The 18,126-nt window shown below is 34.1% G+C and overlaps 2 protein-coding genes across 2 annotated transcripts; both read right to left on the bottom strand.

Moving 5' to 3' along the window:
• Window positions 1–5,194: 5,194 nt before the first annotated feature.
• LOC116775980 (zinc finger protein 345-like) lies at window positions 5,195–10,052 on the bottom strand. The gene is made up of 13 exons (XM_032669051.2): window positions 9,823–10,052; window positions 9,538–9,642; window positions 9,264–9,471; window positions 8,971–9,150; window positions 8,331–8,497; window positions 7,615–7,700; window positions 7,131–7,256; window positions 6,705–6,824; window positions 6,359–6,505; window positions 5,955–6,029; window positions 5,773–5,884; window positions 5,515–5,619; window positions 5,195–5,399 (listed from the first exon to the last, which is right to left on the bottom strand). Exons 1-13 carry the CDS (start codon window positions 9,970–9,972, stop codon window positions 5,226–5,228), a joined length of 1,755 nt encoding a protein of 584 aa, XP_032524942.2. The 5' UTR covers window positions 9,973–10,052; the 3' UTR covers window positions 5,195–5,225.
• A 4,251-nt stretch (window positions 10,053–14,303) lies between these two features.
• Window positions 14,304–17,521, bottom strand: LOC116775978 (zinc finger protein 567-like). Its single transcript, XM_032669049.2, has 8 exons — window positions 17,328–17,521; window positions 16,508–17,180; window positions 16,127–16,275; window positions 15,818–15,942; window positions 15,413–15,530; window positions 15,059–15,186; window positions 14,685–14,819; window positions 14,304–14,442 (listed from the first exon to the last, which is right to left on the bottom strand). The coding sequence occupies exons 1-8, from the start codon at window positions 17,436–17,438 to the stop codon at window positions 14,343–14,345; spliced, it is 1,539 nt and encodes a 512-aa protein (XP_032524940.2). The 5' UTR covers window positions 17,439–17,521; the 3' UTR covers window positions 14,304–14,342.
• Window positions 17,522–18,126: the final 605 nt, after the last annotated feature.

The following is an 18,126-nucleotide window of genomic DNA, read 5'->3' on the forward strand; positions in this document are numbered from 1 at the left end:
CTCAAATATTAAGTCCTACAATAACAGCAAAGGCTTATTGAATTAAGCCTTTGCTGTTATTGTAGAATTCAATTTTTAATTGTTATCTGACAATTCCCATAAAATAAACAAAGGCTTCACGGCGGTACTACTGATTAGCTTATCAAGTGTTATTGTCTTAAAAAAATTGATATTGTATCGAATCGACTTCCGTGATTATTTACAATACTATTTGAATAAATAAACAAAGTATACAAAGGTACTATCGTCTTTTTCATCGTCATCAGCGTATCGGAGCCCACTACTGAGCAAAGGCCTCTTCTCACATGGAGGAGGTAACATAGGTGCTATATAAAAATAAATTTAATAATCCCGTAAAGAAAACGAATTTGAATATGATCAGAAATGTCATATTAGCGTTTTGCGTAACTTGATGTTTTCGTCCACTCTATCCAGATGAGATCAATTGTTGTCTATTTCCAGTAAATGTACCACGACCTGTTCCACTTCTGGTCCAGGAAGTGATCCAGCTCATGTAGCTCGTGTAATAGTTTCCCCCGCGAGGTGTCAACCGTGCTCGGCGACTCGCAAGAGATAGCATCCAGAGATAAATCAGAAGATAAATCAAATGAAATGATTATAATTAAGTGTCTACTAAATGTTTTTATATAAGATTTTTTTTTAACCAAAATAAGTCGTTTTAATAAATAGATTATGCATTTGATTACATTAAGATTTTTTTATTATTTAGTTCCAAAATAAAAAAAAAATAAGTTTCTGTTTCATTATTTTTCGTTTAATTTGTTTAGGATTTCTTTTTAACATAAAGTAAAAATGTCATACTATTAATCGTTTTGATATTTTTTAAAGTGATTTGACTTATAAATACATTCTCTACTATAATACACTTATTATCCATAAAGTAGAAAAGTCAACATAACGTATCTATTTCCGAACAGTTAAATTATAATAGACATAAAATTTAAGCATCATTGATATATGTTGGGATCAATCATGTGTCATGATTTCGTGTGAGTCACCGGATCCACATCCTCAGCGGTCCGGACGAGGCGGCTCCCGTGGGAGACGGCCTCCCCAGGCCGCCTCTACATCCTATATATTCCACGATTTATATGCTTATTATTTGTCCACCCTTTCCATATCTATGGAGAACTAAGTCTACAGACGAAACTACGTACATACATACTACAATAAAAGTTTTATGTATATAATTATCTTATAGATTAATACCGTATGTACGTTTGTGAATGATTCTGTCATATCCTAACACTGTTCTTTGAGTCTATAGAATAATTGGTTATGAGAAATATTAACCTTAATATTGATAAATGCTGAACACATACTTTTGGATTTTATTCAACGAATTATTTAAGAATCTTGAGTGTTATTTGAGGATTCTTCGTCCACGTGGCTTAGAGATTCTATTTAACAACTTAACCAAATAAAATAATAATATAATAAATAAAAGATTATTTCTGTATTTACACTATCATAATACCTTGTCTTTTTCCAGTATATCGAGACAATAAAGTTTGCTTTTGCCAGTACAATGTGTAAAGCTAATCTTCTATCTGAGTTTTCGTTATTTTAAACATACAAACATCTCAATTAATAACTACTAATAAAGACATGATTTTAGGAAGTGTTTTTAGTAGCTTGGCCTCTAGTAACTTTCAATAAGTTTTAGGTTTTCTTTTGTGCCACAGAATCTAAAATCGCAGCCAACATTATCAATTAATTGACTTGATATAAATTTGTATAACCTCGTGTAATTAGTAAACCTAAATAAGTTCACATTAGATCAAAAAAAGTTACCACATAAAATTCTATGAAAGACTAAATCTTTATACCTGAAACAATTAAGTATCACTTAAAAATAACTTCTATATTAAGCTCCGGACGAAAAAGTAACAAAAATGTATACTTTTTACTATTCAGATTAAAAATAAGAATGCTATTATCCTTTTCACTTAGTACAGAGTTCGACAAAGCTTTTACAGTGAGCCTTATCTCGTCCTACCATTCCAAACCAACGAAAATAAAACGCGAGGATCAAATAGGCTAAAAGATAAATGAAAAAGTTGTCGTTGACCTACTTTCGTATTGTTGTAAAGTTTCATGTAGAAAACCCTTTTTATTTTAAACTTTTTTGTTATTTATTAGATAATTATAAATATTGAATGATTTGATTGATGAATTTTCTGATTTATTACTGTGTAGTATATACATATGTACATATGTAGGTGTGTATCTGTTCCCGAAAATATATTCGATAATGTATACTTTAATTTAAATAAATAAAAACGAGTAAAAACTAACATCAATTTAGATTAAGTCCGATTTCTCCAGCTTAACCAATGAATTGATCTTTGTTTCTTCTATTTTACCTGTTTAACATTGGTTTCCTAGTCCCTGTGACAATTAGATGTAACTGGAGTCTGGACCTAAATAGTCTATTATTCGCTCTATATCATAAAGTAATGCCATGAGGAGTGAGACCCGTTATTAATTTATTAAGATTTAAGAAACAGCCTAGAAACTTTACCTTAAAAAAAAAATTGGTAAAAGATGTTCCTGGTTTAAAAACAATATATATTAATTGGTGTAAAAAATCTTAAATTCGGTGATAACAATAAAGCGAAAAGTAACAATAGTATTTATACGGCGTTGAAACAAAGACTACTTTACTCTAACTTATTCCCATCCTGAATTTGTCCAATTGTTTCTTGACAAAGAAACTTATTTACGATTTAAATATTATAGTATAATAATTATGGTTCCAGAACTACACTGGTGGTTTTTAAACAGGTTCCCTTTTCTCTAATTTGGGGCGAATGACTGAAAATATAAAGCATTTATATTTATGATTCTTTACATATAAAAATTTTATTTTATCACATAGTCTGCTTTAATATCAAACAAAGTATACTTTTTTTCATTTAGGCTCAATTTTCTTTTGTTTCGAATAACACTATTATAAGTTTTACTTTTGTAAAACGTGCCAAACACAGTTTGGAGGATTAAATATGTTTAGAAGGAAACTACTATAATAGTAAGAAAAGTATATTTTTAGGTGGTGGTACTTTGACATCTAGAGCAGAACCTTAGGAACCCCAAGTTTTCCGTTATCTTATAAAGCCGTGTGGAGGATAGGTTTGTTCAGATCCATCCGATCATAAAGGGCCAAGATTTTCGTTTCTTGGGTGCCCCGCTCGCCTCCCGTAGCCACTTGTGGTCCCAATAAGTAAACTCTCTAACAAACCTGGGCTATACCACCAACTTTATGTAATACTAAACTTGCTACATCGTACTGGCTGGCGACTGGATGAGGGCATCCGCCGGCGGTCTCTGAGGGGGTGCAGGTTTCCAGATGTCTTCATAACAAGTGACCTAGACACTTATAAGCCATACAAAATTTTTTGACAGAAAAAGATTTTATATCCTAGATACGATTCCAAATTTAGAAGAGCTGGTGATATGACCCGACTTCGGTGCCCTTTAGCCTAGCCGACCGTACGGGTGTTGTAATTCGTCAGAAGAAATACTTTGTTGTTTTGACTGACCTATCCATAGGTGACAAATCGTGTTCCTGAATCACAATCGAGTGCTTTCAAGATGAAAAGCACAAGCTTCGGTTATCACATTGGCGTATGTTTCGCCGATAGATTCTCAAAAACGCCAAGTCCTGGATTTACAGAAACTACCAAGGCCTATAAAAGGGCACTAAGGAAGTCTTATCTCAAACACATTAATCATTATGGCATTAAACTTTTTTTCAACCTTTTGACAATAGAGATCTGGTTCTTAGACAAAACGGTAAAGTAAAACTTCTACAGGTCTCACTACATCTTCTCATAGAAACGACAATCAGATACTACCTAGCTGACTCGCTTACCAAAGCGGTTCCTCTGTGATAGAGGCCCTTTTTCTATTAAGTATGTAATGAGAAGTCCGAGTAGTCTTAACATGAATTAACCTAGGGCTCCAATGGTATGTTGAAGATACAAGCACGTGAGCCCGAACTGTCTTCTATCATGACATGATAATGGTTCACCTTTTTTAAAATATGAACTCATATGGATAGCTTGGAAGGCTCGCAACGTGATGTCTATACCTAATAAAAGAAAACAATGTAACCTTGGTAATTATTGTTCGATTACAATTACATCTGTTCTACGTAAAATTATTTTGTACGGGTGCCTCATGGCCCACTAAATTTAAGACCCTCTCAGTGGCCGACATAACGGTTTTCACCGAGCGCCGTCGACTGGAAAAGTTTTGGAACACGCCACACATTTACGTGGCCGAAAGCTCTAGAAAACAATGATAAAGCTCTCGCAGTCTCACTTAGAGTCTCGAGAGGGTCTTATTAATAAGCTTTTTAACTTTTGCCAGGATGTCTGACTTTCTACGAGACCTTGTACTACGCAGATACGCGTAGTTCTTAATTGCTAATGTCTGTGCTAATGGCGACTAATGCAGGGAAAAAAGAATTGATACATTCACCTTAATTAATTTTTTATATATATTTTTTTCTAAGCTTCTTTTCTTTTAAATATAACCGATTTGCTGGGTATCGTGTTACAAGTGGCGCCCTCTGCGCCGTACTAATTATAATATACTATAATCCTTAGAATTATTTTTATGACTGATTATAATTAAATACAACACTGAACTGTTGTAATTTTGTAATGGCAACATTCAAGTATCAACTCGTATTTGAAAACATTAAATATTGCATTCAGTCATTTCGTAATACATTACTTGAAGTTACACTGAACATTGAAAATCAAGTCTGAAACTGTACCACGAACAATCGCGATTAATTTTTTTTACGTTTGACCTTGAGTCAATTTGCTTCCATAGATGGCAGTAGTAATTAATTAATATATTTCAAACGATTATCCTTTGAATACTGCTACGAGTAACGTTATCAAGCAAAATTCCAACTACCAAGACCAAAGAGGATCTTCAAAAACACGATTGTAACCAACCATTGAGAAGACATCTCCGATACGACTAGTGTGCCCAAGCACGAGCCCAGTACAGTGAACACTGACTATATTAGAAGATTTGATAAAGCGATCTGCCCAGAAGGAACCATCACAATTCCGTTATTTTAATTGTCAAGGTGGCATATAAATGAAACGCTTCGTAACACATATGTTTATTTTATATATGCTGTGTGTGTGTGTGTGTGTGAGTGTGAGTGTGTGTGGGTCCGCCTAGTGTCCGCGGGCCGCATGTTTGGGCCGGCCGTCCCTGGTGAGGTGCAGGTGCACCAGCCTCACGTGCGTCGCCAGCACGCTCGCTTGGCTGAACCGGGCCGGGCACCTGCTGCAGCTGTAGGGCCGCTCGCCCGTGTGGGTGCGGACGTGGGCCTTGCAGGTCGCGTTACGCTGGACATGGAGCATACATTGATTGATGGCATGTCAACTTTGACACGAAGTATAGTTCGTCAGAAGGTTTAAATGTAGCCGTAGTTTCTGGTAGGTCTGGTATTAATGAACTCACGTCAAATATCTTGTCGCAGTACGGACACGGGAACTTCAGCGGCCTCTTGCGACCGTCGTGAGCGTAACTCTTGTGCTCCCTCAGAGACCATCCGTTTATATAGGCCTGGGTGACGGTTACAAAATATTATATACTTAAATATTCACATTACTATAGATAATGATATTTCCCCTAGTAAATAATTAATTCATATATTTCTCATATTGTAGACTGTTTTAACATTTTATTTCCTATACGAGTTACATCACACGTAAGCACCTTATCACACTTGTCACACTGATGAGGTTTGATGTTGAGGTGAACTCTATTCACGTGTCGCTCCAGGTCTCTCCGGATGCTGAATCTCTTGTCGCAGTGAGTGCACTTCAGTCTGTAACATACAGTATATTATATATTATATATAGATGTATATATTAAGTCCATCATAGTGTCGTTCTCACGGTAGTTCCATGTAGTTGACGTGAGGTAGCGCCACTTTGAGGTGTTGTTTCAGGGCTGCGTCTGATTTGAAACTCCTGAAACAGATGTCAAACAAACTTATCACAACGGAGGAAAGTTCCATCAACATATATGTATGTATACACAGCACGTTTGTTCCACGTCAATATTCTCCTAGCTTAGATCGTGTACAAGACATTGCCGTCGGGTAGTGAGACCGCCTTTCGTATCTGACAGTATTTAACATTTATCATATAACTTTTTTTTTCTTTTGAATCATTTTTCTTGATGGTGTAATGTTAAATACTGTATGTTTGAACGAGTGCTAATGAACAATGATAGAAAAACAAATTAGATCCTACCCTCGAAAAAATTCAAAATCCGACTACCTTCATGCGATCATCACCTGTCACACTCCACGCAGTAGAAGTTTCTGTTGTCGGAGTGTTTGATCATGTGGTTCCTGAGCTGAGAGGGCGCGCGGAACCCCAGCCCGCACTCAGCACACACGTGCTGCGGCGCTGATGTAGACGACACTTCGGATGGGTGGGCTCTGTCATAACATACATATATGAAATATATTAATTTTAAGTCACGCTCAGAGGAATACTTGTAGTGTGTTAAAGCAATAGTAGGTTAACGAGACGGTAGCGACATCTAGTGTCTGGTAAAGAGCAAATCTATGAAAGAATTCTTTACTAAAATTAATTTTGTTTGATTTTATCTAAAAGTATATAAGTGTAAGTACCAACCGTATGAGATGTCCCTTGAGCACCTCCTTGTTGGCGTAACTCTTGTGGCAGTAGCTACACGTGGAGCGACCTCTGTTTAGGTGAGAGTACGAGATGTGCTTCTTCAACGATATCTGGCGTCTGGAGGTCGATGTTAGAAAATTATTTAGTAAAGGTCTCTCAGCTGAATAGACTAATTCCACATACTGTTATATACATCAAGGTAAAATACTCATTTTATGACCAGAATGAGAATGGAACAGTCATCAAAATTTTCAAATCTCTCAATAAAAGGATAAAGCATGAAAAATATAACCATGTGGTGTATATGAAACGAACAGAGTCATTAAACTTTAAATTTATCAACGCGGGATGGGACGGGATGGCTCATTTGAAAAACGACTGTGACGTCACAGGGAGTCGCAGGTTCGTGTTGGTGTGACTCACTTGAAGGTCTTGTCACACTGCGGGCACTTGTAGTGGAAGGTGTCCTTGAGGTGGCAGGCCGTGTAGTGGTCGGTGATGGTGAGGCGGCTGATGCGGACCAGCTCACACTCCCTGCACTTATAGCGGCTGGGTGACGGGAACACATATTACCGACATGGAAAATAGTTCACACAACTATCTATACAGATATAACTTGTTATTAAAAAAAATCCCTTAAAAAAGTCCTGTCCTTGACAGTAAATATAGTTATCGTCCCCTGGATATCATGGACGACATACTAACTCGCAAATAAACGATTACACATCTATTATAAGCACAGTTTACACCAAAACACTTTAAACAATTTATTTGTCCTTAAATTGACTTAAACCGAACCTAACCTAACCTGACAGACAAACACCTCGCTTGCACATCACCTCATCACCAGGTTCCTCCAGCAGCACGTCTGTATGCTAATAATTAGTTTCGCTTCAGTTCAACTCACATCTTATGGTATTTCTGATGGCTGAGCAGCTTCTCCATCGTGGACATTCTCTGTTTGCAGATGTCACATTCAAACTCGCCCATGGTCTGAAAGAGGTCAGTTCCGAGTGAAAACATACATCATATATATTGTCCACGACCGTAAAATAATATATGATATATTCGGATTGGACTACAATGATGGATACGTATAAGAAAGGTTACAAAATCCCAGAGGATACTTGTGAGTCGGCCTGCAGACCAGACATATTCATGTATTCAGGATTTTTAAAGCGCATTGTGTTAATAGAGTTTATCTTATAGTACCTTGGTAAACCAACATCCCCAAAGACCATGCCATCAAGGTCAACAAGTATTACGAGCTCACTAAGAATAGGTTCGTTGTAAATTTGTACGAGCGAGTTGGGAGAGCGAGGTAAAACAGCCAAATCTCTCTACAACCTAGTAAAAGACTTGAGCCTGTCAAGAACTCACATCAATTCGTTCTTGGAACGTGCGTCGAAGGCAGCACTAGTAGGTTCGATTCAAATTTGGTTGGGTAGAGAGAGGAGCTTGGACCGTGGAGGTGAGCGTTTCATGCGCGTTAGAAAGGGGGCCCTTAAACCTACCTGGGTCGCAAGTCCCAGGCACTGTCGAAGCTCCTCTCCCTGCAAAGCTATGGACCCGGCACCCGCACGGTGATCCCATGGGACGCTGAGAGGTTTCGTCCCATATTACCTTACTGTGTTTCTGCATGTGTTTCTCATATGACTCTTTGAATATGAATCCCTTTATACAGTCCACACATCTGTACACACTGTTCACGTATTTGGGATCCTTCATCATGTTCTGTTTCTCCTGGTCAAACTGTTCCTTTGTTATGTGTAGTACCGTCACAAAGCAATCTAGAGGAACATCAAGTACTTATGTTATGAATGCAGAAGTTTGCAAAAACGTGGTTTAGGTAACAGAATAACACGGGCTGATATAATTAATTAATAATAGTCGTGTGAAGTCACATGACACAGTCGTACATGTTGCTGCAGGTTTGTTAACAATTTCTATGTTTTAATATACTTACCGTTACCAAAGGACATCGTGGGTGAAAACTGCTTCATAACAGCCCCACCAATCTTATGCAACCTCTCAAATGTGCTTTTAAAATTTTTTTGTATATCAACATGAAATGTCAATGAATTTTTTTGATTTCTAAGTTGAAAAAAAATGATTCAAGCGTTTGAATTATCAAGTCTATCCAGACCACTGATAATTTACATTTTATTAAAGTAATATCTGCTATTATTTTTAATTTATTATATCATACTTATTGTAAATATATAGTTATACATTAAAAGCATATATTGACACAACGCCTCACCTTTACTCTTAAGTTTCTTGTCATCTTTATAAATATCAGACTTGCTATTTTCAAAATTTTTTTTCTCTTTCAACCGCTTACTTAATAATTTTAAATTAATATTCTCCAAAATATCTGATTCCTCTTTCATTGCATCTTGCAAGGCAAAATCTTCCTCCTTCAAATTTGACTGTTGAAATTCTAAAAAGGATTTAATAAATACAATTTACATGACTTATAGAAGTTTATAAAAAACTTCCTTGTACATATTAAATTAAAGAAATTAATTATAATGAGATTTTTCATAACATTACCACTATCACCGGTCACTTCCTTTAAATTATGTGATGTTAATTCATTTTTCATTTCTACCTTAATTTTAACATCCCTACTGCTAAATATCTCAGAGTCTGTTTCTTCTAGATGTTTACTCTCTCTACTGTCTAATGAATGCAATATCTCCTTTGACAAATTGACTAATGGCGGAATTTTGTTTCCGGTTGGAACTGTGGAATCTGTAATCTGTAATTATGTGTTAATGAATCTCATATTCATATTATTATAAATGAGTCTTTCTCAGATACTTACAATTTCTGTACTCTCGAACTGAAACTGGTTACTTTGTACATTGTGAACAAATCGCTCCACGTTAAATGCTATTTTCTTGCATATATAACACAACCGTATTGTTTCCTGGAGTAAAAAATTATATATTTATTTTTACCAAGACAGTTGAGCTTTACCCTATGTAATATAATAGTAAATGTTTTTTTTTTAAGTTTTATTTAAACAGTAAATACATTAGATTAGTTTTATTTTATTTTATTATTTATAATTTTATCCAAGTCTTTATAATTTACTCAGAAATGGTACCTTAATTATAGCACTAAGAGTTCCATTATGAAATTTAAAATTGTCTAATTCCCTCTCAGAATCATGACATAAACAGGCAAGGCAGTAACGATATTTTTTAGTGTGTGACTCCATTTTAAACGCTTGAACTAATTTACAGGCTTTATTCATAAAGCTTTAATTACTTTGCGAAGTGCAATCATTGAATTTGTTGATACATCGAATCCTTCAACGCTTCGATGACATCTACAGTCTACAGTCTACTGACAGATTATATTTGTTTTTGAAGTTCGACATTGACTTTTTATCTTTTAGTTATCATTATCGCATATTTACATAGAACTCAAAAAGCCTTTATTTAATATTTCATATCTATTAAAGGTTATTCCTTATTTTTTATAAAATAGTATATGATACAAGATTTTAGAATTTATTTGAATTGTGATATAATAATAAGGAAACATAAAAATTGTCTAGTGAAGTTCTACGTACAACGAAGGCTTAAAAAAAAGATTTTAAATTATGTTTCATTAAGAAACCAATTACTAAGTCCATCTTTAATAGACTGAACTTAAAACTAATACAAATACCATTCAAAAGGGTCTTATTCTTATTACGACAGTGTTTGATTGCTTTAAGAGTACATATTGTTTAATTCTTCAAAATATGGACTTGCGAACAACTCTAGGTAGCGAATTATCGGTAATTAATGACAATTCGTTATCTGGACCGATGTAAGTATCTAGTGTTGCACTATTTATTTGAAAATCAAAACTAGGATTGCATTTTATATATAGAATAAAATTATTAAGATCCTTAGTCACTTGATAACAAATTACGGATTAGAGTTCAATATTTTATTTTTATTTCTTAGGTAGGTACTTGGTTCTAATTGAACAAAAAATACTGCTATAGTATAAAATTCTAATATCACGCAAATCAGGTAGTATATAATAGAACAGTGGATTACATTTTTAAATGAAGGCTTCTTGGAATAAACCGTGAACTGTCTGGTTATATCGATGAAGTTTACAAGAACCCTGCAGTTAACCTTTTGCTAAACTTACTCACCTCCAGTACATAAAATATTTTATATGTTGAAAAAATCAAATCCGTATATAGCAGTAATAGAGGGATAAATAATAATAAATATCAGGAGAAACTTAGTTTTGTCGCCCAGAATGTTATTGTGACTCCTAATTGACTATGTTTTTTTGTTAACAAAACTACTTTTAATATTTGAACATATTTTATTATGTTTATTTCTTACATACTTGTCCTACCAACATAATCTTTTGAATTACATTTAGAAATAATCTAGAACTATTTTCATATAGGAAGAGTTTATCAGTGGATCTCAGGGACAGAAGTTACTATTGAATGCAAAATGAAACAATTTCTTACAACTTAACTCTATTGGTTTTAAAGGACACAGGATGATGTAAGGCAGATCATACAGAAGGTGAAAGAGTTGGGGACTGGTGAAGAGAATGTGGAATACAGTGCCAGAGTGGTTCCTCGTCATAATCTTGTGTTAATGAGATAGAGTGCAAGACTGAAGAAGACGTAGGTGCCGAAGAATAGATTTTTCCACCGAGCGTTTCGTCTTTGAGAACAAAACCAATGGCATATTGGAATAGTTAATCGAACATTTCCGAAATATTAGGATCTAAATTTTAACCGAACCCATAAATTGTGCCAGGTTTTATACTCTGGTTTTAGCAAAGAGCACAGGTCATGGGATAGGGTTTAAGAATAGGTTGATAAACCGCTCGTGATGGCTGTTTTCTTTAATTTACCTACTATCTCATTTATACCGTGTCTTCCAGACTTCTAGCTGGACTGGGAATAAAAACATAACTCACAAACCCATTTGATAACATAACTCAAATCGATAAACTGGTTTTTGCTATTATTGATCTACAGGTGAAGAGATTATATACGAAATGAGTCATCCTGGGTGCTGAATTTGTCCTCACTGTTGACAAAAACCCATTGAAAGCCATAGGCAAAACGACAAATGATATCGGCATTGCTCATACCTTTTCTACAATAAAACCGGATTCCTCTACTCTCCGCTATCTTTTATAATAAGAGATAAGGCTAATTAACTTGAATAATGACTTTTTGAATTTTACGTTAATATTTGAGGGGCGAGTTTGTCCTCAAAATTCTCCAACCACTAAGCTGTTTATAACAGTATAAAGTATTTTTACTAAGGGATCCATAAAATTTACTTTTATCCCTTTCAAGGATTGCTTTAGAACATTCTCTGTTACATCAGGTAGAGGATGGCAAGTAAAAACCGGGTTGCTCTTTTTGGGTACATGAGAAATAACATACGTCATAATACAAACTAGAAAATAATTATAATATAATAAAAGCAAGTCACTCAACTAACAATAGAATTAAGAAATTGAACAAATCACCATTTTCGATCTAGTTTGCAATCTTGGGTTGAGTTAAATTATTAAATACAAAAGATGTTAGGCTTACACATAACAAGGTTTTTATTAGCAATACACGTGATGATCGGGTAGTGATCACTACCATAGGAAATTGAAATGACTTTTCAGGAAATTTAAGAAGAGCAGATCAACAAACATTTTGAAATTTTACGTATATGGAAACTACATTCATATAACAACTATTAAATTCATATCTAGGACCCTCACAGAAACGACATTAATATCTTGGCTGTTGCGAGGAAGAGCAATGGGAGAAAAAGGTACCTACGGTATACCAGAAAAAAATGGCAAGACCAGAATCTCATAAATTCTGTTATCACACAGAAGGAGGAGGTGGCGAGAGAACGGGAGAACAACCCTTTCGCTCCAACACTGCGCAGGCGAAGAAGGATGCGTGTAATGAGGAACTACTTTCGACTCGCTGCCTCTCCTGGAGGTGACCACCCGTTTCGGACATGAGAACACCCGGGTTGTCATTACACTTGGCCTTATCAGTAACTGACGGGAGCACGGTTGCGTATCCAAATGCTTCTGTTCGTTTCTCTATCACCATAGAGGTAGAGCGGGCGTACCGCCGGCGGTGCTAATACTGGACTTTTATGTCTGCTAATGTGCAGCGTTTGATTCACAGTATGGTTGGAAGATTATATCTCTATGGATAGGATAAGGGAAACATTTCAGCGGGAAGCCGCTGCCTCCTAAGCGTCAATAACATAGACTGGAAATATCTCCAGGTATCTCTCGTCAGTATTCAGGTATCTATAGGTTTTCAGGGACACCAGCTCGCGATTAAATATTCTTGTCTCTAATACTATTCCGCAACCAGATGAGGCCAATTAATATGTATCAATAAATTTACCAAATGACAAGTCTACGGGAACATCTCTGACTAAGCCCACACCAGTGACATTATATCTGAGTATTTTTGCACATTTTATCAAGGTCAACAAATATTACGAGCGATTACGAGTTCTTGGAACGTACGCCGAATGCAGTCCTAGTAGGTTCTTTTCAAATTTGGATAGGTAGGGAGAGGAGCTTGGTAAGTGGAGGTGAGCGTTTAACGCGCGTTAGTTAGGGGCCCCTTAAGCCTACACCTGGGTCGCAAGTCCCAGGCACTGTTGAAGCTCCTCTCTTTGCAACACCCGGCACCCGCACGGTGAATCCATTGAACGCTAAGAGGTTTCGTCTTTCTATAGTTTTATTAGTTAACAAGCTGTTCGCCGTTTAATCAGTCGTGAGTCATCAGATATTCCATTTCCCATCCTTATCATCATTATTAGCGATGTTACTAATATTATGGATGTGTAATCATTTACCAAGACTGCTACTAAGTAGCCTTGTTTCACCTGTTTCTATAAGGCTGTCTTATAGCAATAGGGGAAACAAGGCTTAAAACTTCCTCCTACACATGTATAATAAAGAGTTTGGGGTCGGAGGAAGATGAGGAACCAATCCGAATTGATGTATGATGTTTGTATAAAAGCGAATGAGGGACCAGTGATGGTGGGTGGTGTTTTGGGTGTAACTGAAAGTGCTATATTATGCTCTTCACCATGTACGTTTCAGGTTAGAGTTTGTGTTATAGGGAGGATATCAGATAACTGTCGCAAATTGACATTCATGGAATCAGCACTGTCCAGTGGTTTCGAGGAGTATCCCCATCAATTAATACAACAATGGAGATATAGACATATAGATGTACAACATTACATATAAATCAATACACATACATACTCGCAATAGAGTTATTATAACTTAGTAATATTTCCAAGCGCTTCCTAAGAGTGAGTAAACACATTAACAAATAAATAATCACTATTTTGACTAAAGGCAATTGTAAATTAATATAAAAATACGAAAGTCTCGCTAACACGTGAGTTAATCAAAGCAAAGGCAATATAGTTTATTCTTATGTATTAGTCACTTGCTCAATATTGTTAAAAATTTAAAATTAAGGTTTCTGTCATTCCGTCTTGCGACTTAGCACCATACATACATGATGAGTTTAATAAAGGTTTATTGAATACTACATTTAATAATATATATTTTATTCGATGTTGAGGAGCCTTCTCACTTCCGGTTGCAATTCTTCACGTGAACTGTCAATGTCATCTTTGATGAAAATGATTTGTCACATTCGTGACACCTGTACTTGCTTGTTATATGACACCTGGAAAAAATTACTCCCATAATTTAAATATGAAATAATGGCAAGTTATTTTTATTTAAGACCTTACATATATAAATGATTGGTTTGTTGGAATTTAGTAATAAATATAATTAAGTCAAAAGCAAAGTAATACAGTTAATCTGTTTTTAAAAAGAGATATTTCGTTCTTTTAAATATCATCTATACACATTCATCTGTATAAACTAGCCTTTCCAATATTAGCGCGGTTTGTTGGTCGTTACCTTTGTACGTGTTTCTGTAGACTGGCGTCTTTAGCGAACATCTTGTCACACATGGAACATAAAAACGTCTTTCCTTTGTGTGTCTGTTCGTGGTTCTTGAGAGTATATTTTTTGGGGAACGACTTGTTACATGTACTGGAAGAAAAGATACTCCACATTATAGTAACATCTCCACAAGTCTACATAGCACATATATAACAGAATAACATATGTGACAAAATAGCTAATATTGAAGTCCATAGACGCAATAACTTCCCTGTAACATTATATATAATTACCTCCCAAATTTTTTGCGCCACTATTTCCTGCTCTACCCTTGTTATACAGCGCCTATACAACAAAATATTAATAATTTGAATATTTATAAAACATACCCACAGACATACGGCTTTATGTTCAAGTGTACGGCTCTCTTGTGCACTTTCAACTGTTGGGAATCCTTCAAGACTTTACCACAAACATCACACAAGTTTGATTTCTTTATAACTAGGCCATGTTTATCCTACAATCATAGAGACATAGCTTTTACAAAATCTGTTTTGTTTAAATTTATCAATATTTTTGATTGAAATCCATGAAAAACATTTTCAAAATTCTTAAACTTCAGAATCACAAAAGCATATGGTAATATCTAAATAATACTCATTCAATTTAATTATATACGAGAACTTGCATTTTTTTACCACAATGTCTACATTTAACAGGGATTTCTCATAAGCAGGTTTTACCTTTAAATGCAAATTTAAACTATTTTTGGAGTCACAGGGATATTCACATTGCTTGCAAACCCACGGCTTGCGAACGGACGACTGCGGGTGTACATTGCTTCGATGTGTAGTTAGATATCTAATACAATGATAATTTATAGTGAGTCCAACGAAAACAGATAAATTTTGTAAATAAACTTATTAAGTCATGTAAACTTGACATACATACAATGAGACATTAATTTCAAACTTCAACCATTATACAATTACAATATTTAATAGTAACATATTTGCTAACACCCAGCCAATCGCCCATTAATGTAGGTAATATAAAAAATCTTTTAAATCAAACTCATAGTGATTGATAAAAATGCTTTTAAACTACAAAAGATCTCTTCATTATATAACTTGGAATAATAAAATTACCGATGCAGATGAAAACTCATGCCGCAGATATCGCATTTGAATGGCTTGACTCCATCATGAATGTTCTGATGCTGTAGGTACCATGACCTCACTTGGAATCCTTTGCCGCATGTCTGGCATTTATACTAACAAAAAAAAATTACAGATTGAAGGAATCAAGTATTTTAAACTGGAATATCTGTAGAGTTGCAACTATTTATTAAAAAAAAAATCTCTCTTAATATATAAAAAAAAGTTGATTTATATATCATAGTTCAAGAGTTCAACTTATTCCATTTTCTATTTTTTGTTTGTTATAACTCAACTCACCTTAAATTCTCCTTTGTGTCTTTTCTCATGATTTTTGACAACATGTTTGTGTACAGATCGGTAGCCACAGTTGTATGTACATGCATATATATCTCCTGTGTGTATTTTCCCATGGGAAACTATTATTGATGCTGTTTGATAAGTTTTACCTAGAAGCAGAATCAACAAAAAATTTGAGGATACAAAGTACCTCATTATTACTTAAATAGCTACCATAAAATTTATAATTTGTTGTATAAAAGACAACATGGCACACAATAGTGAACTGTTCTGCTTAACATACATCTATATATTTTTAGATATATTTATGAGACATATGACCAAAATAAATGATCTAATTTTAATGCATTTATAACAAAAAATTCAATCAAATCAATTTACCGCACAGCTTGCAGAGGAATGGTCTTCTTTCTATGTGACTCAATACATGTCTGTTTATGTATGATTTCTGTCGGTACTTTTTGTAACACCTCTCACATTTGTAATATAAACCATTATCGTCTGTGAACACGTTGTACTTTACAGGTTTACTTTCAACATCGGTATTATTCTTGTTATATTTTTCTAATTCAACATTCTGGTAGTGCCTTAAGAGTTCCAATTGATTTGGGAATACTTCAAAGCATGTTAAACATGAAAATCTCTTTGTTTCGTCTAGTTTAATTGCATTTGATATTTCTTTATTAATATCTTTGTCTTCATTACTATAAACAATTTTGTTTTCAATTTCTTGTTTGACTGAATATAATTCAACATCATTTTTCTGAATTACTTCTCCACGTAATTCTGTTATATTGTTTACATTTTTTTCTGTAATTTCTGATTTAATTTTAACATTTTTCTCTTGATCTATAGATTTTTCTTCATTGAATATTTGATCTTCTATTTTTACTTCATTGATATTAACAATTTCACTATGAATTATAATATTGTTTAATTCTTGTTGTAATTTTATTTCATTTTGTCTGATAAATTGTTGATATTTGTATATATCTTCTATTTTGATGACACAATTATTGCATATTTTGTTAGGTAAATCTTTGTTTATTACTACCTGTATAAAACATATAAATTTAAACAAATTATTACCTCAACAAATATCTTAGAAACAATTAAAAAATATGCTTTACAATATGTTACATATAATATATCGATAGAAAGTTATATGTAGTGGATTTGAAACTATATTTAAAAACCTTACATGGTGCCCCAGACAGGTAAACAATTGTTCCAAAATTTTACATCCTTCCCACAATTCTTCCACAATATTAGATGATACCTTTAAACACAATCTACACTTGCATTCACACATTTTACTGCAAATCACACAAAAATAACTAAAATTAAATTTATTTGTGACAACGAAACATGATAAAAACTTTTTGTTACAAAATAAACAAACAAACAAAAGTCACAACATTTTGACAACTTTAAAGATTTTTCTATTATGGTATCCCTGGCATCTGAATTCTGGCATTGAGTGAATTTCATACAATCATAACATGTCCATAGCATATAATGATAATAAAATGAAGATGAAGGGACATTTGCTTACTATAAATTTAAATGAAAGACTTCATAAAGTTTTCGATATTTCAGAAATTTGCGTGTTTATCACTTGCTAGCTGAAAAAATAATTGTACAAAATTAATTAAAAGTAATGTGTCCATCACTAAAGCTGTTGATCTTTTGTAAGACGTTGTTTACCTGTTGTATAATATTAAATGTAGCTTTTCCGAATTTATTTTTAATTAATTATAAGTTTAAGGACAACGCGTATACGCGTACGCGTAACCTATAAAAATTTAAAATGTATTTTACAGTCACTGTAACATTCAGATTTTATAGTTAATAAGTACTTAGTATTCAAAATATATAATTTACAGTTTTTGCCGTTTATTAACAGTGTTGTTCGGAATATCTTATCATATTGTAACAAATTTTATTATAAAGAATGAACAGTACCAGAATCCAATCAATATTAAAATCTCATTAAATTT

The sequence above is a fragment of the Danaus plexippus genome, chromosome 24, assembly GCF_018135715.1.
Source record: "Danaus plexippus chromosome 24, MEX_DaPlex, whole genome shotgun sequence".
NCBI classification, from domain to species: Eukaryota; Metazoa; Arthropoda; class Insecta; order Lepidoptera; family Nymphalidae; genus Danaus; species Danaus plexippus.

What these genes read in the sequence shown, in the direction of transcription:
- LOC116775980 (XM_032669051.2), bottom strand. Translation starts at nt 9,972, where the DNA reads ATGAATAAAGCCTGTAAATTAGTTCAAGCGTTTAAAATGGAGTCACAC. An exon ending in ACATGCAGAAACACAGTAAG is followed by an intron (nt 7,701 to 8,330) that starts GTAATATGGGAC and finishes GACCTCTTTCAG; the next exon opens with ACCATGGGCGAGTTTGAATG. An exon ending in ACTGCGACAAGATATTTGAC is followed by an intron (nt 5,400 to 5,514) that starts GTGAGTTCATTA and finishes CTCCATGTCCAG; the next exon opens with CGTAACGCGACCTGCAAGGC.
- LOC116775978 (XM_032669049.2), bottom strand. Translation starts at nt 17,438, where the DNA reads ATGTGTGAATGCAAGTGTAGATTGTGTTTAAAGGTATCATCTAATATT. An exon ending in GACACAAAGGAGAATTTAAG is followed by an intron (nt 15,943 to 16,126) that starts GTGAGTTGAGTT and finishes TTTTTTTGTTAG; the next exon opens with TATAAATGCCAGACATGCGG. An exon ending in ATGAGTTTTCATCTGCATCG is followed by an intron (nt 15,531 to 15,817) that starts GTAATTTTATTA and finishes TCATTGTATTAG; the next exon opens with ATATCTAACTACACATCGAA.